Source organism: Heterodontus francisci, unplaced genomic scaffold, assembly GCF_036365525.1.
Source record: "Heterodontus francisci isolate sHetFra1 unplaced genomic scaffold, sHetFra1.hap1 HAP1_SCAFFOLD_377, whole genome shotgun sequence".
Lineage (NCBI taxonomy): Eukaryota > Metazoa > Chordata > Chondrichthyes > Heterodontiformes > Heterodontidae > Heterodontus > Heterodontus francisci.
In genome coordinates, this window is record NW_027142041.1 from 311,799 (window position 1) to 335,128 (window position 23,330).

Consider the following 23,330-nt stretch of genomic DNA (forward strand, 5'->3'; position numbering starts at 1 on the left):
GGGTGGTTGGAATCTGGAACACACTGCCTGAAGGGGTGGTAGAGGCAGAAACCCTCACAACATTTAAGAAGTATTTAGATGAGCACTTGAAACAGGAAATTGGGCTTAGAATAGATCGGTGCTTGATGGCTGGCATGGACACAATGGGCCGAAGGGCCTGTTTCTGTGCTGTATAACTCTATAACTCTATGACCCCTCAGCCTTATTGTTTCAAGAGAAAAGAGACCAAACCTGTTCATCCTTTCCTGATATGTATACCAACACATTTCTGGTATCATCATTGTAAATCTTCTTTGCACCCTCTCCAGTACCTCTCTATACTTTTTATAATATGGCAACCAGAAATGCAGGCAGTACTCTGAGTGTGGTCTAACCAAGGTTCGATACAAGTTTAGCATAATTTTCCTATTTTTCAGTGCTATTCCTTGAGAAATAAAGCCTAGTGCTTTTTTTATGGCCTTGCTAACCTGTGGCACAACTTTTAGTGATTGGTGTATTTGTACTCTGAGATCCTTTGTTTCTCCACCCTACCTAGACTTGCACCTTCCAGGTGTGGCCTCACTATTCATCCTACCAAAATGTACTACCTCACATTGCTGTCAGTGATTCTATGCTTCTCCAGGGGGTGCACTGTTGAGACACCCCCAGATTACAGTCAATGGAAATCAATTGAATTGATGGGAACTTCCACTCTTATGCTGCTAGTCTTGCTGTAAAAACCTTTGAAAAAGTTACACCTTGCTAAATGAGCTGTAACTGGGTTTTAACAGCTTACTAACTTCATAATGACTGTTAAACACCCTCACTGGCCCTGAAAAGCTAATTTTATATTTGTGGGATGACAAATTTCTCCACAATGATTAAAAATTCTATTAAATTTTTTTTGAAGTTTGTTTACATTGATATTTTAGGTTCCATCTAAAGCCAATCGTAATAATTTATTTCACTATCTGGAAAATTAAATTGAAAGGGCTTTTAATTTCCTGGTTTGTTGTTGGTGAGAATACTTCAATGGGATTGGCAGCTTACCTGCTTGATGACATCACTGTTGCTGCATGCCAAGAGATCCTCTGACTTGGCGCCATATTTAAACTGTTGTCGGGAGAGGTGAAAACCATGTCACAGTGATTGCTAGATCTATATGGGCAACTTTCTTCAAGATCAGCGATGAGTACTATTGTTCTGCCATTGACTGCAAAATTCGGCCCCTGACTGTTCTAATGATCTACACTGTGAGCACAATACAGTGAAATCTCTGGATCTGAAGTCAACCTGTGCTCAGGCCTGAGATATTGCGACACATGGCTCCCTCTGCTGGACACAGCAGCTTTACAAATGGTTCAGAAGCTGAGAAAAAAGACTTGCATTTATATCGAGCCTTTCATGAACTCAGAACATCCCAAAGCATTTTACAGCCAAGGAAGTACATTGGTAGTAACTGTTGTAATGTAGGAAATCCAGCAACTAATTTGCACACATCAAGATACTACAAACAACAATGTGACAATGGTCAGATAAGCAATTCCAGTGGTGTTGGTTGAGGGACAAATATTGTTTAGTTTTAGTTTAGATTAGAGATACAGCACTGAAACAGGGCCTTCGGCCCACCGAGTCTGTGCCGACCATCAACCACCCATTTATACTAATCCTACACTAATTCCATATTCCTACCACATCCCCACCTATCCCTATATTTCCCTACCACCTACCTATACTAGGGGCAATTGCTAATGGCCAATTAACCTATCAACCTGCAAGTCTTTGGCATGTGGGAGGAAACCGGAGTACCCGGAGGAAACCCACGCAGACACAGAGAGAACTTGCAAACTCCACACAGGTTGTACCCGGAATTGAACCCGGGTCACTGGAGCTGTGAGGCTGCGGTGCTAACCATTGCGCCACTGTGCCACCCGGCCAGGACTCTGGGCAGAACTCTGCTGTACTTCTTTGAAATACTGCCATAGGATCTTTTACATCCACCTGAGAGGACAGAGGAGGTCTTGGTTTAACATCACACCCGAAAAAGGGCACCTCCGACAGTGCAGCGCTCCCTCGGTACCACTTCCCACCCCCCCCTCCCCACCCCGCCGCAACAATACAGCGCTCCCTTAGTACGGACCCTCTGACAGCGCAGCACACCCTAAGTACTGATCCTCCTACTGTGCATCCCCCACTCAGTACTGACCCTCTGACAGTACACTGTCCACTCAGTACTGACTCTTCGATAGTACAGCTCTCCCTCAGTACTGACCCTCTGACTGTGCAGCACTCCCTCAATACTGACCCTCCGACAGTGCAGTACTCACTCAGTGCTGCCCCTCCGACAGTGAAGCGCTCCCTCAGTACCGACCCTCCAACAGTGCACCGCCCACTCAGTACTGACCCTCCGACAGTGCAGCACTCACTCAGTGCTGCCCCTCCGACAATGCAGCACTCCCTCAGTACTGGCTCTCCGACAATGCAGTGCTCCTTCAGTACTAACCCTCCAACAGTGCACCGCCCGTCAGTACTGATCCTCCGACAGTGCAGTGCGCACTCAGTACTGACCCTCCAACAGTGCAGCGCTTCCTCAGCACTGCCCCTCCAACAGTGCAGTGCTCCCTCAGCACTACCCCTCGGACAGTGCAACACACCCTCAGTACTGACCCTCCGACAGTGCAGCACTCCCTCAATACTGACCCTCCAAAAGTACACTGCCCACTCCCGCACCAGAGTGTCAGCCTTGATTTTGGAGCTCAAGTTTTTAGAGTAGGACTCGAATCCATGACCTTCTGATTCAAATGCAGTCTCTGATGGAGAGAGAAGTCTTTTGACACTAAAGCCCATATTTTAATCTAATTTGCCTGGCAGCAAGTCAATGCATTGTAAAGTTGGGTGGGGTGTTAAAACGGGTGTCCGACCCAAACCCCCCCTTCCCACTGGGCAACACTGGGGTTTATTTTTGTGTACCACATTCATGTCTTCAAAATAGGTTTTTAAAAATGCAGGAAATATGTAGTGGGTCGTTCAGCACCTGGAAAGAGAATGTGCAGGGCCTCTGTCTGTGTCTCTGTGTCAGTAGCCCCACAGCACAGCATTTCGGGCGAATTAGTCACTCCCTGTTCCCATTAATTCCCAGATATCCCATGCTGTCACATTTAACAGAGCTTAAGCATTTTTTTAGCATTGAAAGGGCAGTGTTGAAAACAACTCTTTCCAAACATCCAGTATCAAAGAACAGCATGTTAGGACTATCAGCACACATTCGGCTACCGTGCCTGTTGAATGGCTGTGCCTCACCCATGCTGCAGTTTGGACTGTTCTTTGCAGGTGAAAGGGAGACCTACCTAGGTGGCACTCTGTCATATCTGTCAGAAATGTCCCAAAGTACTTCCCACATAATGAATCCCTCCAACATATAGTCACTACGTATAGTCACTGTTATGTAAGGAAAGAATGAATGTCCTATTGCACTGCTGTCACTGCTACACCTCCTGTGCTTTCCGTCTTTTCGAGAAATGTTGTGCAGAAATAGTTGAGCCCAGGACAGAGTTGCTCTTCGATTGCTCTTAAATATATCAAGGTACTGTCACAGAATTTCAGAATCGTTACAGTGCAGAAGGAGGCCATTCGGCCCATCGCATCCACACCGGCTCTCCGAAAGAGCAATTCCCTCAGTTCCATTCCCCTGTCTTCACCCCATAACCCTGCACATTCTTCCTTTTCATATAACTGTCCAATTCCCTTCTGAATGCTTCAATTGAACCTGCCTCCACCACGTTCTCAGGCAGCACATTCCAGACCTTAACCACTCGCTGCATGAAAAAGTTTTTCCTCATATCACTTTTGCTTCTTTTACCAAATACTTTTACTATTCTCTTACTAAATATTTTAAATCTGTGCCCTCTCGTTCTCGATCCTTTCACAAGTGGGAACAGTTTCTCTCTATCTACTCTGTCCAGACCCCTCATGATTTTGAATACCTCTATCAAATCACCTCTCAGCCTTCTCTTCTCCAAGGAAAACAGTCCTAATTTCTTCAATCTACCTTCATAACTGAAATTCCTCATCCCTGGAACCATTCTTGTGAATCTTTTCTGTACTTTCTCCAATGCCCTCATGTCTTTCCTATAGTGCGGCGCCCAAAACTGGATGCAATAGTCCAGCTTAGGCTGAACAAGTGTCTTATCCAAGTTCAATATAACTTCCTTGCTCTTGTACTCTGCCCCTATTAATAAAGCTCTGGATACTGTATGCTTTATTAACAGCTCTCTCAACCTGTCCTTCCACATTCAATGACTTATGCACATATACACGCAGGTCCCTCTGATCTTGCACCCTCTTTAGAATTGTACCCTTTATTTTATATTGTCTCTCCATGTTCTTCCTACCAAAATGAATCACTTCACATTTCTCTGCATTGACCTTCATCTGCCACCTGTCTGCCCATTCCACCGACTTGTCTATGGCCTTTTGAAGTTCTACACTATCCTCCTCACAGTTCACAATTTTTCCAAATTTTATATCATCTGCAAATGTGGGCAAAAACTATGACAATAATCTTAAATACACAGCACCAATCCACACTGAAAGCCTTTCACCCTCCTGAAGTCCACTCACACTCTCCACATCTCAGTCACCTCGACATGGCTGGTGTCATGAGCTAATGTACGGATATTACAGCAGCTAATATGGACTCAGTCATTTCACAACAGTATGAACAGCAGGAATAAAAACAAGAAATGCTGGAACCACTCAGCAGGTCTGGCAGCATCTGTGAAAAGAGAAGCAGAGTTAACGTTTCAGGTCAGTGACCCAGCATCTGCAGTATTTTGCTTTTATTTTAGTATGAATAGCAGGGCAGACAGATCCCTGTGTCCCTGCCTCTCCCACACAGTTCCACCCATTTAGCACCAGCTCCACTACAGGCCAGATTCACTCCACATACTAACAATGTTTACACTTTTCCAAAATCTCATATTCTGAACCTAACTAAATGCTTGTGAACAGCAAGTATATTGTAGCTCATGAATCAGTGGATGGAAAGCCCTCACTAACTGTGGAGAATATGCTTTGTTGGGAGTGCAAAGTGTCACCAGAAAGTGGCACAGTGCAGAATAGATTTGCTCACCCTGGTTTTCCGACATCTAGAGCCTGATGAACTGCAGGCAGCGGAACTTTTCCCATGATAAACAACATGACTTCTGACCTTTGATAGGCAGGCAAAGTGTTGGCAAAAGCACCTGAAGGAAAAGGAGAAAGGCAAGTAACAGGAAATGGTGAACAGACACAGCAGCAATTTAGGGCAATGTACCATCAGTGACAATCACAGTGCACCGCCAGAAGTGTGAGTAATGCATTTGGGGAAGGCTAACAAGGCAAGCAAATAACAATAAATGGTAGGATATTGAGAAATGTAAAGGAACAGAGGCGCCTTGGTGTGCATGTCCACAGATCCCTGAAGGTGGCTGGACAGGTAGATAAGGTGGTTAAGAAGGCATAAGAGATACTTGCCTTTATTAACCAAAGCACAGAATATAAGAGCCGGGAGGTTATGCTGAAACTGTATAAAACACGGGTTAGTCCACAACTGGAGTATTACGTGCAGTTCTGGTCACCGCACTTTAAAGATGTGATTGCACGGGAGAGGGTACAGAGGAGATTTACGGGGATGTTGCCTGGACTGGAGAATTTTAGTTATGAGGAGAGATTGGATCGGCTAGGGTTGTTTTCTTTGAAACAGAGAAGGCTGAGGGGAGACCTAATTGAAGTGTATAAAATTATGAAGGGTGTAGATCAAGTGGACAGGAAGGCCCTTTTCCCCTTGGTTCAATAAGATCATGGCTGATCTGTGCGTCTCGAATTTCACACTCCCATCTACCCCTGATAATGTTTGATTCCCTTGCCTAACAAGAATCTATCTACTCCCGCCTTAAAAATATTCAATGACCCAGCCTTCACCACTAACCTGAAGACAGGAGCGGCGGTGGCTGGCGGAGCTGGGCAGAAGCTGATCCAGAGCGGCAGCTGTAAAAGAGAGCGCAGGGCTCGAGGCCCTCACTTATCTGAAGACAGGAGCAGCGGCGGCTGGCGGACCTGCTCTCTCTCTCGGCGCACGCTGACACTCGAAAAAAAACTTACAGTGACATCACGGGAAATCTGCAAGGTGATTGGTTGGGTGAGTAGCAGCTGTTAGTGCATTTAAATAGTTTAAAAAAATAAGGGGAAAGATTTTTTGTTGATAAAAACCCACGAGTAATAAGGTTAGTACTACTGAAGTGTTTTTTTAAATTCAGTGTAACTTATTAAGGACTTTAGATTGTAGTAGGTAGAAAAAGGCCCCTAGTGTAATCAGTATTTTTTAATTAAGGCAGTAATTAATTAATCTAAGGGTAAGTCATGACAGGACAACTCAGCCCCATGATATGCTCCTCCTGCGCTATGTGGGAAATCAGGGACGCGTCCAGTGTCCCTGACAACCATGTGTGCAGGAAGTGTATCCATCTGCATCTACTGACTACCCGCATTACGGAGCTGGAGCTGCGGGTGGATTCACCGTGGAGCATCCGTGATGCTGAGAACATCATGGATAGCACATTTAGCGAGGTGGTCACACTGCAGGTAATGGCTGCACAGGCAGAAAAGGGATGGGTGACCACCAGGTGGAGTAGTAGGCACAGGCAGGTAGTGCAGGAGTCCCCTGTGGCCATCCCCCCTCTCAAACAGATATACCGCTTTGGATAATGTTGTTGGGGGGGGGGGGGTGACCTCCCAGGGGAAAGGAGCAACAGCCAAGTTCGTGGCACCACAGAGGCCTCTGCTGTACATCAGGGGAGGAAAAGGGGTGGAAGAGCTATAGTGATAGGGGATTCCTCCAGGATGTATGTTGCCTTCTTGGTGCTAGGGTCAAGGATGTCAGGGAGTGGCTGCAGGACATTCTGAAGGGGGAGGGGGAGCAGCCAGAGGTCATGATACACATTGGTACCAATGACATAGGTAGAAAGAGGGATGAGGTCCTGCAAAAAGATTTCAGGGAGCCAGGTAGCAGATTAAAAAGCAGGACCTCAAAGGTTGTAATCTCTGGATTACTCCCTGTGCCACATGTTAGCGAGTATAGGAATAGGAGGATAGAGCAGATGAATGCGTGGCTGTGGAGATGGTGCAGGAGGGAGGACTTTAGGTTCCTGGATCACTGGGTCTGTTTCTGGCAAAGGTGGGATCTGTACAAGTTGGACGGGTTGCAACTGAACCAGAATGGGACCAACATCCTTGCTGGGAGGTTTGCTAGTGCTGTTGGGGGGGGGGGGGTGGCGGGGGCAGCGTTAAACTAATTTGGCAGGGGGATGGGATACAGAGTGAAGGTACAGTAGGGGCAGAGGCACAGCCAAATATAGAAGAGAAACTGAGTCAGCCTTGAAGGCAGAGCAAATATAGACCTGTTAAGGCACAAGTGAAAAATGCAAGGCTTGATTTCATTTACTTTAATGCAAGCAGTCTTACTAATAAGGCAGATGAATTGAGGGCATTGATTAGCACATGGGATTATAATATTATTGCTATCACAGAGACACAGCTGAGGGAGGGGCAGGACTGGCAACTCAATATTCCAGGGTACAGAATCTTCAGGCTTGACAGGGTCGGGGATAAAAGAGGTGGCATTGCACTGTTGATCAAGGAGTCAATTACTGCAGGAAGGAGGGATGATATCTTAGAAGGTTCCTCAAATGAGGCAATATAGGTAGAACCTAAGAACAAAAAGGGGGCTATCACTTGGTTGGGCGTGTACTGCAGGCCTCCAAACAGTCAGGGAGAGATAGAGGAGCAGATATGTAGGCAAATCTCAGACAGGTGTAAAAATAATAGGGTAATAATAGTAGGGGATTTCAACTTACCTAATATCAAGAACAAAGAACAAAGAAAATTACAGCACAGGAACAGGCCCTTCGGCCCTCCAAGCCTGCGTCGATCCAGATCCTCTATCTAAACATGTCGCCTATTTTCTAAGGGTCTGTATCTCTTTGCTTCCTGCCCATTCATGCATCTCTCTAGATACATCTCAAAAGACGCTATTGTGCCTGCGTCTACCACCTCCGCTGGCAAAGCGTTCCAGGCACCCACCACCCTCTGCGTAAAGAACTTTCCACGCATATCCCCCCCTAAACGTTTCCCCTCTCACTTTGAACTCGTGACCCCGAGTAATTGAATCCCCCATTCTGGGAAAAAGCTTCTTGCTATCCACCCTGTCTATACCTCTCATGATTTTGTACACCTCAATCTGGTCCCCCCTCAACCTCCATTTTTCTAATGAAAATAATCCTAATCTACTCAACCTCTCTTCATAGCTCGCGCCCTCCATACCAGGCAACATCCTGGTGAACCTCCTCTGCACCCTCTCCAAAGCATCCACATCCTTTTGGTAATGTGGCGACCAGAACTGCACGCAGTATTCCAAATGTGGCCGAACCAAAGTCTTATACAACTGTAACATGACCTGCCAACTCTTGTACTCAATACCCCGATGAAGGAAAGCATGCCGTATGCCTTCTTGACCACTCTACTGACCTGCATTGCCACCTTCAGGGAGCAATGGACCTGAACACCCAAATCTCTCTGTACATCAATTTTCCCCAGGACTTTTCCATTTACTGTATAGTTCACTCTTGAATTGGATCTTCCAAAATGCATCACCTCGCATTTGCCCTGATTGAACTCCATCTGCCATTTCTCTGCCCAACTCTCCAATCTTTCTATATTCTGCTGTATTCTCTGACAGTCCCCTTCACTATCTGCTACTCCACCAATCTTAGTGTCGTCTGCAAACTTGCTAATCAGACCACCTATACTTTCCTCCAAATCATTTATGTATATCACAAACAACAGTGGTCCCAGCACGGATCCCTGTGCAACACCACTGGTCACACGTCTCCATTTTGAGAAACTCCCTTCCACTGCTACTCTCTGTCTCCTGTTGCCCAGCCAGTTCTTTATCCATCTAGCTAGTACACCCTGGACCCCATGCGACTTCACTTTCTCCATCAGCCTACCATGGGGAACCTTATCAAACGCCTTACTGAAGTCCATGTATATGACATCTACAGCCCTTCCCTCATCAATCAACTTTGCTCAAAGAATTCTATTAAGTTGGTAAGACATGACCTTCCCTGCACAAAACCATGTTGCCTATCACTGATAAGCCCATTTTCTTCCAATTTTCTGCCCATTTAGATCCTATCCCTCAGTATCTTCTCCAGCAGCTTCCCTACCACTGACGTCAGGCTCACCGGTCTATAATTACCTGGATTTTCCCTGCTACCCTTCTTAAACACGGGGACAACATTAGCAATTCTCCAGTCCTGGGATAGTCTTAGTGCAAAAGATTTAAAGGGGGCGGAATTCTTAAAATGCATACAGGAGAGCTTTTTGAGCCAGTACGTAAAAAGTCCTACAAGAAAAGGGGCGGTACTGGACCTAGTTTTTGTTTGCACTGGAGTGCTGACGTGGTTGCATTAGAGTGCGATAGTGGAAGTTTGGTAACTGAGGATAATTAAGGGTTAATTTTATCTTAAATCTAATCTGTCTTTTATTCAGCAGATTAACTTAACAGTTGCTGTTAGGGTTGGAGAAGGTGAGTTTTAGACCAGCTTTAAACAGGGTTCACTCAGGCTCTGCTTGCAGCTGCACCTTGTTAATTAGAGAATTGGCTTAAACCAGTTTTCAGGGGCGAGAGTCAGTCAGTATAAAAGTGAGCCATCTTACAGTGCTGACTTTGTTTGTGCTGGAGTGCTGACTTGGGTTGCATTAGAGTGCTGTAGTGGAAGTTTGGTAACTGAGGATGTTCGGTGAGGAGGGAGTGAGGAGCTCCTTTCATTTCCTACCTGTCCTCAGAGTGAGGGGAGCAGAGAGCTTCCAAAGAGCACAGCTGACTAGGAGAAGACTCGGAGGGCAGAGTTCCAGACCGGTAAGTATAAAAAAACTTACCTCGGGGTTTTGTGGCCTGCATCCAGGGAGAAGACTTGGAGGGTGGAGTTCCAGACCGGGAAGTATAAAAAAACATATCTCTGGTAAAAAAAAACTGAAAGTGATGTCACAGGAAAGCTGTGACCTGATTGGCTGGTAGGGAATTTTTACTGAATTTGAAAATAAAACATGGATAAAAATTGATTAAAACCCTAATTAACTTATTAATAAGTAGAGTAACTAAACCAGAGGGAGGAGATTACTGTATTTAGTTAGCATTTAATATTTATAGTAGGAATCTAGCACGAGGGACCATATTGTTAATTATAACAATTTAGTAAGGATTTAATAAGTATTTATTTATTTCAAATGAATTTATTAATTAGTGCCAGAAATGTCAGTTAGAGGGGTGAAGTGCTTCACCTGTGAGATGTGGGAAGTCCGTGATGCTTCCAGCGTTCCGGACGACTACATCTGCAGGAAGTGTACCCAGTTGCAGCTCCTCACAGACCACATGGATCGGTTGGAGCGGCAACTGGATGCACTTAGGAGCATGCAGGTGGCGGAAAGCGTCATAGACAGGAGTTTTAGAGAAGTGGTTACACCCAAGGTGCAGGCAGATAGATGGGTGACCGCTAGAAGGGGCAGACAGTCAGTGCAAGAATCCCCTGTGGCTATCCCCCTCTCTAACAAGTATACCGTTTTGGATACTGTTGGGGGGGATGGCCTATCAGGGGAAAACAGCAGCAGCCAGAGCAGTGGCACCACGGCTGGCACTGTTGTTCAGCAGGGAGGGACAAAGCGCAGAAGAGCAATAGTTATAGGGGACTCTATAGTCAGGGGCACAGATAGGCGCTTCTGTGGACATGAAAGAGACTCCAGGATGGTATGTTGCCTCCCTGGTGCCAGGGTCAAGGATGTCTCTGAATGGACAGGGGGCATTCTGAAGGGGGAGGGTGAACAGCCAGAGGTTGTGGTACACATCGGTACCAATGGCATAGTTAGGAAGAGTGACGAGGTCCTGCAGGGGGAGTTTAGGGAGTTCGGCAGAAAGTTAAAAGACAGGACCTCTAGGGTTGTAATCTCGGGATTACTCCCTGTGCCATGTGCCAGTGAAGCTAGAAATAGGAAGATAGTGCAGCTAAACATGTGGCTGAACAGCTGGTGTAGAAGGGAGGGTTTCAGATATCTGGACCATTGGGATCTCTTCAGGGACAGATGGGACCTGTACAAGAAGGACGGGTTGCATCTAAACGGGAGGGGCACAAATATCCTGGCTGCGAGGTCACTCGGGAGGGTTTAAACTAGTGTGGCAGGGGGGTGCGAACCAGAGCAGTAGGACAGCAAGTGAAATAAATGAGGGGGAACTAGTAAATAAGGCCAGTAAGACTAAGAGGAAGAGCAGGCAGGGAGATGTTACGGAGCACAGCGGGACTGGTGGTCTGAAGTGCATTTGTTTCAATACGAGAAGTATAACAGGTAAGGCAGATTAACTTAGAGCTTGGATTAGTACTTGGAACTATCAAGTTGTTGCTATTACAGAGACTTGGTTGAGGGAAGGACAGGATTGGCAGCTAAATGTTCCAGGATTTCGAAGCTTCAGATGGGATAGAGGGGGATGTAAAAGGGGTGGGGGAGTTGCATTAAGGAGAATGTGGTTAAGGAGAATATCACAGCTGCACTGCGGGAGGACACCTCGGAGGGGTCATGCAGCGAGGGAATATAGGTGGAGCTCAGGAATAGGAAGGGTGCAGTCACGATGTTGGGGGTTTTCTACAGGCCTCCCAACAGCCAGCGGGAGGTAGAGGAGCAGATATGTAGACAGATTTTGGAAAGATGTAAAGGTAACACGGTTGTAGTGGTGGGTGATTTTAACTTCCCCTATATTGACTGGGACTCACTTAGTGCTAGGGGCTTCGATGGGGCAGAATTTGTAAGGAGCATCCAGGAGGGCTTCTCGAAACAATACATAGATAGTCCAACTAGGGATGGGGCCGTACTGGACCTGGTATTGGGGAATGAGCCCGGCCAGGTGGTCGAAGTTTCAGTAGGGGAGCATTTCGGGAACAGTGACCATAATTCCGTAAGTTTTAAGGTACTTGTGGATAAGGATAAGAGTAGTCCTTGGGGGAAGGCTAATTATAACAATATTAGGCAGGAACTGAAGAATTTAGATTGGGGGCGGCTGTTTGAGGGTAAATCAACATCTGACATGTGGGAGTCTTTCAAACGTCAGTTGATTAGAATCCAGGACCGGCATGTTCCTGTGAGGAAGAAGGATAAGTTTGGCAAGTTTTGGGAACCTTGGATAACGCAGGATATTGTGAGCCTAGTCAAAAAGAAAAAGGAAGCATTCGTAAGGGCTGGAAGGCTAGGAACAGACGAATCCCTTGAGGAATATAAAGACAGTAGGAAGGAACTTAAGCAAGGAGTCAGGAGGGCTAAAAGGGGTTATGAGAAGTCATTGGCAAACAGGATTAAGGAAAATCCCAAGGCTTTTTATATGTATATAAAGAGCAAGAGGGTAACTAGGGAAAGGGTTGGCCCACTCAAGGACAGAGAAGGGAATCTATGTGTGGAGCCAGAGGAAATGGGCGAGGTACTAAATCAGTACTTTGCATCAGTATCCACCAAAGAGAAGGACTTGGTGGATGATGAGCCTAGGGAAGGGAGTGTAGATAGTCGCAGTCATCTCATTATCAAAAGGAGGAGGTGTTCGGTGTCTTGCAAAGCATTAAGGTAGATAAGTCCCCAGGGCCTGATGGGATGTACCCCAGAATACTGAGGGAGGCAAGGGAAGAAATTGCTGGGGCCTTGACAGAAATCTTTGCATCCTCATTGGCTACAGGTGAGGTCCCAGAGGACTGGAGAATAGCCAATGTTGTTCCTTTGTTTAAGAAGGGTAGCAAGGATAATCCAGGAAATTATAGGCCGGTGAGCCTTACGTCAGTGGTCATCTGATTTGGTCAGTGGTCAGGGACAGGTGTGACCACGAGTTAGGCAGGTCAGGGGATCAAGAAGGTGAGAGTGAAGGAGCCTCAGTCCTTGCAATTGAGGAACAAGTTCGAGGTTCTTGCAGCTTGTATGGACAAGAGCAAAGGCTGTAGTATGTATGAGCAGATGGACCATGGTACAGGAAACTATTCAAGCGGGAGAAGTTAAAAGGCCGGTGAGCCTTACGTCAGTGGTAGGGAAACTATTCGAGAGGATTCTTCGGGACAGGATTTACTCCCATTTGGAAACAAACAAACTTATTAGTGAGAGACAGCATGGTTTTGTGAAGGGGAGGTTGTGTCTTACTAATTTGATTGAGTCTTTTGAGGAAGTGACAAAGATGATTGATGAAGGAAAGGCAGTGGATGTTATCTATGTGGACTTCAGTGAAGCCTTTGACAAGATCCCTCATGGCAGACTGGTACAAAAGGTGAAGGTACACGGGATCAGAGGAGTGACGTGATAGAAGTTTACAAAGTCATGAGCGGCATGGACAGAGTGGATAGTCAGAAGCTTATTCTCAGGGTGGAAGAGTCAGTTACTGGGGGACATAGGTTTGAGGTGAGAGGGGCAAAATTTAGAGGGGATCTGCGAGGCAAGTTCTTTACACAGAGGGTGGTGAGTGCCTGGAACTTGCTGCCGGGGGAGGTGATGGAAGCAGGTACAATAGCGACGTTTAAGAGGCCTCTTGACAAATACATGAATAGGTGGGAATAGAGGGATACGGTCCCCAGAAGTGCAAAAGGTTTTAGTTTCGGCAGGCATCAAGATCGGCGCAGGCATGGAGGGCCGAATGGCCTGTTCCTGTGCTGTACTGTTCTTTGTTTGTTCTAATTCTAGGGAATGAAGCCGGACAAGTGGTACAAGTGTCAGTGGGGGTGCATTTTGGGGATAGTGACCATAACTCTGTAAGATTTAAGGTAATTATGGAAAAGGACAAAGACGGGCCAGAAATAAAGGTACTGAATTGGGGGAGGGCTGATTTCAATTTGATAAAACAGGATCTGGCCAAAGTGGACTGGGAGCAGCTACTTAAGGGAAAGTCTTCATCAGGCCAGTGGGAGTCATTCAAAGAGGAAATAGGGAGGGTTCAGAGCTAACATGTACCCGTTAATGTGAAGGGTAGGACCATCAAGTCCAGGGAACCCTGGATGTCAAGGGATATAGTGTATTGGATTAGGAAAAAAAAGGAGGCTTATGGCAGATTTGGAGCGCTGAAAACAGCAGAGATATTAGAGGACTACAGAAAGTGTAGGGGGGTACTTAAAAAAAGTAATTCGGAGCGAAGAGGTGACACGAAAAACATTGGTGTGGGGGAAAGATAAAGGAAAATCCTAAGGCATTTTATAAATTATTAAGGGCAAGTGGAAAACCAGGGAAAGAGGGCCTATTAGGGACCAAAGTGGCAATGTGTGTGTGGAGCCGGAGGACATAGGTGAGGTTTTAAATGATTACTTTGCATCTGTTTTCACTGTGGAGAACGACGATGTAGGTGTCGAGATCAGGGAGGGGGATTGTGATATACTTGAACATATTAACATTGAAAGGGAGGAAGTATTAGATGTTTTAGTGGGCTTAAAAGTGGATAAATCCCCAGGCCCAGATGAGATGTATCCCAGGCTGTTATATGAGGCAAGGGAGGTGATAGCAGGGGCTCTAACACAAATTTTCAAATCCTCTCTGACCACAGGAGAGGTACCAGAGGACTGGAGGACAGTGAATGTGGTACCATTATTCAAGAGGGGTAGCAGGGATAAACCAGGTAATTACAGGCCGGTGAGTCGAACATCAGTGGTTGGGAAACTATTGGAAAAAATTCTGAGGGACAGGATTAATCTCCACTTGGAGAGGCAGGGAATAATCAGGAATAGTCAGCATGGCTATGTCAGGTGGAGATCGTGTCTAACTAACTTGATTGAATTTTTTGAGGAGGTGACTAGATGTGTAGTTGAGGGTAAAGCAATTGATATAGTCTACATGGACTTCAGTAAGGCATTTGATAAAGGTCAGAGGAACCTTGGTGTACTTGTCCATAGATCACTGAAGGCAGCAGCACAGGTAGATAAGGTGGTTAGGAAGGCATATGGGATACTTGCCTTTATTAGCCGAGGCATAGAATATAAGAGCAGGGAGGTTATGATGGAATTGTATAAAACGCTAGTGAGGCCACAGCTGACTATAGGAAGGGTGTGATTGCACTGGAGAGGGAGCAGAGGAGATTCACCAGGATGTTGCCTGGGCTGGAACATTTCAGCTATGAAGAGAGACTGAAAAGGCTAGGGTTGTTTTCCTTAGAACAGAGAAGGATGAGGGGGGATATGATTGAGGTGTACAAAATTATGAAGGGCATTGATAGGTGAGATAGGAAGAAACTTTTTCCCTTAGCAGAGGGGTCAATAACCAGGGGGCATAGATTTCGGGTTAGGGGCAGAAGGTTTAGAGGGGATTTGAGGAAAAGCTTTTTCACCCAGAGGGTGGTTGGAATCTGGAATAACCTGCCTGAAGGGGTGGTAGAGGCAGGAACCCTCACAACATTTAAGAAGTATTTAGATAAGCACTTGAAATGCCATCGCGTACAAGGCTACAGGCCAAGTGCTGGAAAATGGGACTAGAATAGTTAGGTGCTTGATGGTCGGCACAGACATGAGGGGCTGAAGGGCCTGTTTCTGTTCTGTATAACTCTATGACTCACCACCTTCTGAGGCAGAGAGTTCCAAAGTCGTACAACCCTCTGAAATAAAATATTTCTCCTCATCTCTGCCCTAAAAGGGCGACCCCTAATTTTAAAACAGTGCCCCCTCGTTCTGGACTCTCCTACAAGATCTTTCTTTTGGGCCTCCTTATCTCGAGAGACAATGGATACGCGCCTGGAGGTGGTCAGTGGTTTGTGAAGCAGCGCCTGGAGTGGCTATAAAGGCCAATTCTGGAGTGACAGGCTCTTCCACAGGTGCTGCAGAGAAATTTGTTTGTTGGGGCTGTTGCACAGTTGGCTCTCCCCTTGCGCCTCTGTCTTTTTTCCTGCCAACTACTAAGTCTCTTCGACTCGCCACAATTTAGCCCTGTCTTTATGGCTGCCCGCCAGCTCTGGCGAATGCTGGCAACTGACTCCCACGACTTGTGATCAATGTCACACGATTTCATGTCGCGTTTGCAGACGTCTTTATAACGGAGACATGGACGGCCGGTGGGTCTGATACCAGTGGCGAGCTCGCTGTACAATGTGTCTTTGGGGATCCTGCCATCTTCCATGCGGCTCACATGGCCAAGCCATCTCAAGCGCCGCTGACTCAGTAGTGTGTATAAGCTGGGGATGTTGGCCGCTTCAAGGACTTCTGTGTTGGAGATATAGTCCTGCCACCTGATGCCAAGTATTCTCCGAAGGCAGCGAAGATGGAATGAATTGAGACGTCGCTCTTGGCTGGCATACGTTGTCCAGGCCTCGCTGCCGTAGAGCAAGGTACTGAGGACACAGGCCTGATACACTCGGACTTTTGTGTTCCGTGTCAGTGCGCCATTTTCCCACACTCTCTTGGCCAGTCTGAACATAGCAGTGGAAGCCTTACCCATGCGCTTGTTGATTTCTGCATCTAGAGACAGGTTACTGGTGATAGTTGAGCCTAGGTAGGTGAACTCTTGAACCACTTCCAGAGCGTGGTCGCCAATATTGATGGATGGAGCATTTCTGACATCCTGCCCCATGATGTTCGTTTTCTTGAGGCTGATGGTTAGGCCAAATTCATTGCAGGCAGACGCAAACCTGTCGATGAGACTCTGCAGGCATTCTTCAGTGTGAGATGTTAAAGCAGCATCGTCAGCAAAGAGGAGTTCTCTGATGAGGACTTTCCGTACTTTGGACTTCGCTCTTAGACGGGCAAGGTTGAACAACCTGCCCCCTGATCTTGTGTGGAGGAAAATTCCTTCTTCAGAGGATTTGAACGCATGTGAAAGCAGCAGGGAGAAGAAAATCCCAAAAAGTGTGGGTGTGAGAACACAGCCCTGTTTCACACCACTCAGGATAGGAAAGGGCTCTGATGAGGAGCCACCATGTTGAATTGTGCCTTTCATATTGTCATGGAATGAGGTGATGATACTTAGTAGCTTTGGTGGACATCCGATCTTTTCTAGTAGTCTGAAGAGACCACGTCTGCTGACGAGGTCAAAGGCTTTGGTGAGATCAATGAAAGCAATGTAGAGGGGCATCTGTTGTTCACGGCATTTCTCCTGTATCTGACGAAGGGAGAACAGCATGTCAATAGTCGATCTCTCTGCACGAAAGCCACACTGTGCCTCAGGGTAGACGCGCTCGGCCAGCTTCTGGAGCCTGTTCAGAGCGACTCGAGCAAAGACTTTCCCCACTATGCTGAGCAGGGAGATTCCACGGTAGTTGTTGCAGTCACCGCGGTCACCTTTGTTTTTATAGAGGGTGATGATGTTGGCATCGCGCATGTCCTGGGGTACTGCTCCCTCGTCCCAGCACAGGCATAGCAGTTCATGTAGTGCTGAGAGTATAGCAGGCTTGGCACTCTTGATTATTTCAGGGGTAATGCTACAAGAGGAAACATCCTTTCCACATCCACCTTGTCAAGACCATTCAGGATCTTATATACTTCAAGCTAGTCTCCTCTCACTCTTCTAAACTCCAGTGAAAACAAGCCCAGTCTGTCCAACCTTTCCTCGTTATTAAGTATTTGATATTAAGCATCTTCCAAAAGGTTTAATCTAAAGGGTTAAGTCATAGAGTCATACAGTCGTACAGCATAGAAACAGGCCCATCGGCCCACCGTGTCCATGCCAACCATGATGCCTATCAAAACTAATCCCACCTGCCTGCATTAATTCCATATCCCTCTATGCTTTGCTCATTCAAGTACCTGTCCAGATGCCTCTTAAATGTTGCTACTGTTCCTGCCTCCACCACCTCCTCAGGCAGCTCATTCCAGATATCCAGTATTCTGTGTGAAAAATTTCCCCCTTTGATCCCCTTTAAACCTCCTCCCTCTCACCTTAAATCTATGCCCTCTAGTTTTAGTCACCCCTACCATGGGAAACAGACTCTGGCTATCTACCCTATCTATGCCTCTCATAATTTTATATACCTCTATCATGTCCCCTCTCAGCCTCCTTCGCTCCAGGGAAAACAGACCCAGCCTATCTAATCTCTCTTTATAACTCAAGCCCTCCAAACCAGGCAACATCCTTGTGAATCTTTTCTGCACCCTCTCTAGCTTAATCACATCTTTCCTGTAGTGTGGCGACCAGAACTGCACACAATACTCCAAATGCGGCCGAACCAACGTTGTGTACAACTGTAACATGACGTCCCAATTCTTGTACTCAATGCCTCGGCCGATGAAGGCAAGCATGCCATACGCCTTCTTCACCACCCTGTCTACCTGTGTTGCCACTTTCAGGGAACTATGTACTTTCACCTCAAGGTCCCTCTGCTCAACAGCACTCCCCAGGGCCCTGCCATTCACTGTATATGTCCTGCTCTGGTTTAACTTCCCAAGATGCATCACTTCACACTTGTCTGCGTTAAATTCCATTTGCCAATCCCTTGCCCACTTTCCCAGTTGATCTATATCCTGTTGTAACCTTAGACAACCTTCTTCACTGTCCACTATACCACCAATTTTGGTGTCACGTGCAAACTTACTAATCATGCCCCCTTACATTCACATCCAAGGCATTCATATATATGACAAACAACAGAGGGCCCAGCATCGATCCCTGCGGCACACCACTGGTCACCGGCCTCCAATCTGAAAAACAACCCTCCACTACCACCCTCTGCCTCCTATCACCAAGCCAATTTTGTATCCAATTTTCTAGCTCACCCTGCATCCCATATGTTCGAAACTTCTGGACCAGCTGACCATGCGGGACCTTGTCAAATGCCTTGCTAAAGTCCATGTTGACAATGTCCATCGCCCTGCCCTCATCAATCCTCTTGGTCACCACCTCGAAAAACTCAATCAAATTCGTGAGACAGGATTTCCCACGCACAAAGCCATGATGACTATCCCTAATCAGACCTTGCCTTTCCAAATGCACATAAATCCTGTCTCTCAGAATCCCTTCCAATAACTTTCCAACCACTGATGTAAGGCTCACCGGCCTGTAGTTCCCTGGCTTATCCCTGCAGCCCTTCTTAAATAAAGGCACAACATTAGCTATCCTCAGTCTTCCGGTACCTCACCTGTGGCTAACGATGATACATAAATCTCTGCCAGGGCCCCAGCAATCTCCTCCCTTGCTTCCCAAAGCATCCGAGGATAAACCTGGTCAGGCCCTGGGGATTTATTCACCTTAATGCGCTTCGAAACCTCCAACACATCCTCCTTTGTAATGTTGATATGCTCCAGGATATCGCTGTTCCCTCCTCTGAACTCACTAGCTTCCAGGACCTTCTCCACAGTAAATACGGACGAGAAATATTGATTTAAGACCTCGCCCATTTCCCGTGGCTCCACACATAGATTGCCACACTGATCCTTAAGGGGACCTACTCTCTCCCTAGCTACCCTTTTACTCTTAATATACTTGTAGAATCTTTTAGGATTCTCCTTTATCTTATCTGCCAGGGAAATCTCATGGCCCCTTTTCGCCCTCCTAATTTCCTTCTTAAGTGTAGTCCTACATCCCCTATACTCCTGGAGGGTCTCGCTTGATCCCAGCTGCCTCTACCTGACATATGCCTCTTTCCTTGTCCTGACTGGACCCTTAATATCCCTCGTCAACCAAGGTTCCCTAAACTTGCCAGCCTTGCCCCGCCATCTAATAGGAACATGCCAGCCTTGAACTCTTCCTATCTCACTTTTGAAAGCCTCCCACTTGCCAGACATCCCTTTACCTGTAAACAGCCTCTCCCATTCAACTTTTGAGAGTTCCTGTCTCATGCCATCGAAATTAGCCTTCCCCCAATTTAGGACTTCAACCTGAGGACCAGTCCTATCCTTTTCCATCACTATCTTGAAGCTAATAAGAGTTATGGTCACTGGTCCCAAAGTGCTCCCCCACTGACACATCAACCACCTGCCCATCCTCATTTCCGAAGAGGAGGTCGAGTGTAGCCCCTTCTCTAGTAGGGCCATCCACATACTGCTTCAGAAAACTATCCTGGACACACTTAACAAATTCTTCCCGATCTGGTCCTTTAGCACCAAGGCAGTCCCAGTCAATCTGAGGGAAGTTAAAATCACCTACTATTACAACCCTATAATTCCTACACCTCTCTGTGATTTCCCTACATATATGCTCCTCCACTTCCCTCTGACTATTGGGGGGCCCATAGTATAATCCCATCAATGTGATCACCCCTTTCTTATTTCTAAGTTCTACCCATATGGCCTCGCTGGACATTCCCCCCGGGTTATCCTCTCTAAGTACTGCCGTGATGTCCTCCCTAATCAATAGTGCAACTCCCCCTCCTCTCTTACCTCCACCTCTGTCACGCCGGAAGCATCGGTACCCCGGAACATTGAGCTGCCAGTCCTGCCCATCCCTCAACCACGTTTCCGTAATAGCTATAATATCACAATCCCATGTACAGATCCATGCTCTGAGTTCATTTGCCTTAGCTGTAAGGCTTCTTGCATTAAAGTAAATGCTGTTTAGCCTATCAGACCTTCCATGCTCCCTGTCTTGCCCCTAACCGCCATGCCTCCTGGACTTGCTTGCTTTAACCTCTACATTTGCCTCAACTATCTCATCGGAGAGACTACTACTTTGGGTCCCACCCCCCTGCAAGACTAGTTTAAACCCTCTCGAGTAGTACTAGCAAACCTCTCCACAAGGATATTGGTCCCCTTCCAGTTTAGATGCAACTCGTCCTTCTTGTACAGGTCACCTCTGCACCAGAAAAGATCCCAATGATCCAAGTAGCTGAAGCCCTCCCGACTACACGAGCTCTTCAGCCATGCATTCATTTGCCTTCTCCTCCTATTCCTACCCTCACTAGCACGTAGCACAGGGAGTAATCCTGAGATTACAATCCTAGAGGTCCTGCTTTTTAACCTTCTGCCTAACTCCCTATATTCACTTTGCAGGACCTCATCTCTCTGCCTGCCTATGTCGTTACTACCAATATAGACCACGACCTCTGGCTGCTCACCCTCCCCTTTCAGAATGTCCTGCAGCCGCTCCGAGACATCCTTGACCCTGGCATCAGGGAGGCAACATACCATCCTGGAGTCTCATTTGTGGCCACAGAAACACCTATCTGCACCCCTTACGATAGAATCCCCTATCACTATAGCTCTTCCAACCCATTTCCTCCCCTGTTGTGCAGCAGAGCACTCCGTGGTGCCATGAACTTGGCTGTTGCTGCTTTCCCCTGGGAGGTCATCCCCCACCCCCAACAGTATCCAAAGCGGTATATCTGTTTGAGAGGGGGATAGCCACAGGGGACTCCTGCACTACCTGCCTGCGCCTACTATTCCGCCTGGTGGTCACCCATCTCTTTTTTGCCTGTGCAGCCATTACCTGCGGTGTGACCACCTCATTAAACGTGCTATCCACGACATCCTCAGCATCATTGAGTCATGGCAGGAGAGCTCAAAGCCGTGGCGTGCTCCTCGTGCTTGATGTGGGAAGCCGGGAACAATTCTAGTGACCAGGACCAGCATGAGTGCAGGAAGTGTCTCCAGCTGCAGCTTCTGGAAGCCTGGGTTTCAGAGCTGAAGCGGCAGCTGGGGATACTTTGGAGCATCCATGAGGCGGAGAGTATCGTGGATAGCACGTATAGAGAGGTGGTCACACTGCAAGCTCAGACTCCACAGGCAGGAAGGGAATGGGTGACCACCAGGCAAAGCAAGAGGACTAGGCAGGCAGTGCAGGAATCTCCTGTGGCTATTCCCCTGCAAAACAGATATACTGCTTTGGATACTTTTGGGGGGAATGGCCTCTCAGGGGAAAGCAGCAACAACCAAATTTGTTGCACCACGGTTGGCTCTGCTGCACAGGGGAGGAGCAAAAAGTGTGGGAATGCACTAGTTATAGGGGATTCAATTGTAAGGGGAATAGAAACGCGTTTCTGTGACCGCAAACGAAACTCCAGGATGGTATGTTGCCTCCCTGGTGCTAGGGTCAAGGATGTCTCAGAGCGGTTACAGGACATTCTGAAGGGGGAGGGTGAACAGCCAGTGGTTGTGGTACACATTGGTACAAACGACGTAGGTTTAAAAAAAAAGCGATGAGGTCCTAAAAGCAGAATGCAGGGAGTTAGGAAGTAAGTTGAAAAATAGGACCTCAAAGGTAGTAATCTCAGGATTACTACCAGTGCCACGTGCTAGTCGGAGTAGAAATAGCAGGATATATTGGATGAATACGTGGCTGAAGAGATGGTGTGAGGGGGAGGGTTTTACATTCTTGCAACATTGGGACCAGTTCTGGGGGAAGTAGGACCAGTACAAACTGGACGGGTTACACCTGGGCAGGACCGGGACTGATGTCCTAGGGGGAGTATTTGCTAGAGTGGTTGGGGAGGGTTTAAACTAAAATGGCAGGGGGATGGGAACCTTTGCAAGGAGTCAAAGGAGGGGGGATTAAGGACAAGAACAAAAGACCGTAAGGGGAATAAGAAAAGTGATAGGCAGAGAAATCAATGGCCAGAATCAAACCGGGCTACAGTGGAAAATAGTGGGAAGGAGACAAGTAATGTTAAAAAGACAAGCCGTAAGGCTTTGTGCCTTAATGCGCGAAGCATTTGCAACAAAGTGGATGAATTAATCGCGCAAATAGATGTAAACGGGCATGATATAATTGGGATTACGGAGACATGGCTGCAGGGTGACCAGGGATGGGAAATGAACATCCGGGGGTATTCAGTATTTAGGAAGGACAGACAAAAAGTTAAAGGCAGTGGAGTTGCATTGCTGGTTAAAGAGGAAATTAATGCAATAGTGAGGAAGGATATTAGCTCTGATGATGTGGAATCTGTATGGGTAGAGCTGAGAATCACTAAGGGGCAAACAACGTTAGTGGGGTTGCATATAGACCCCCAAACTGTAGTGGTGATGTTGGGAATGGCATTAAACCGGAAATTAGAGACACGTGCAATAAAGGAACATCTGTAATTCTGGGTGAATTTAATCTGCATATAGATTGGGCAAATCAAATTAGTCACAATACCGTAGAGGAGGAATTCATGGAGTGTATACGGGATGGTTTTCTGGACCAATACGTTGCGGAACCAACTAGAGAACAGGCCATCCTAGACTGGGTATTGTGTAATGAGAGAGGAATAATTGACAATCTAGTTGCGTGAGATCCCTTTGGGATGAGTGACCATAATATGATTGAATTCTTCATGAAGATGGAGAGTGACGTAGTTGATTCTGAGACTAGGGTCCTGAATCTTAATAAAGGAAACGACGAAGTTGAATGAGGCACGAGTTGGC

The 23,330-nt window shown here is 46.8% G+C and overlaps 1 protein-coding gene across 1 annotated transcript in view; it reads right to left on the reverse strand.

Annotated features, from left to right (window-relative positions):
- Positions 1 to 23,330, reverse strand: part of LOC137366359 (protein EFR3 homolog B-like) — a 263,372-nt gene that overhangs the window by 140,545 nt on the left and 99,497 nt on the right. Inside the window, exon 11 of the mRNA XM_068028261.1 lies at positions 5,111 to 5,222. Within this exon, the coding sequence (XP_067884362.1) occupies positions 5,111 to 5,222 (112 nt within the window). The remainder of the gene's footprint in view (positions 1 to 5,110; positions 5,223 to 23,330) is intronic.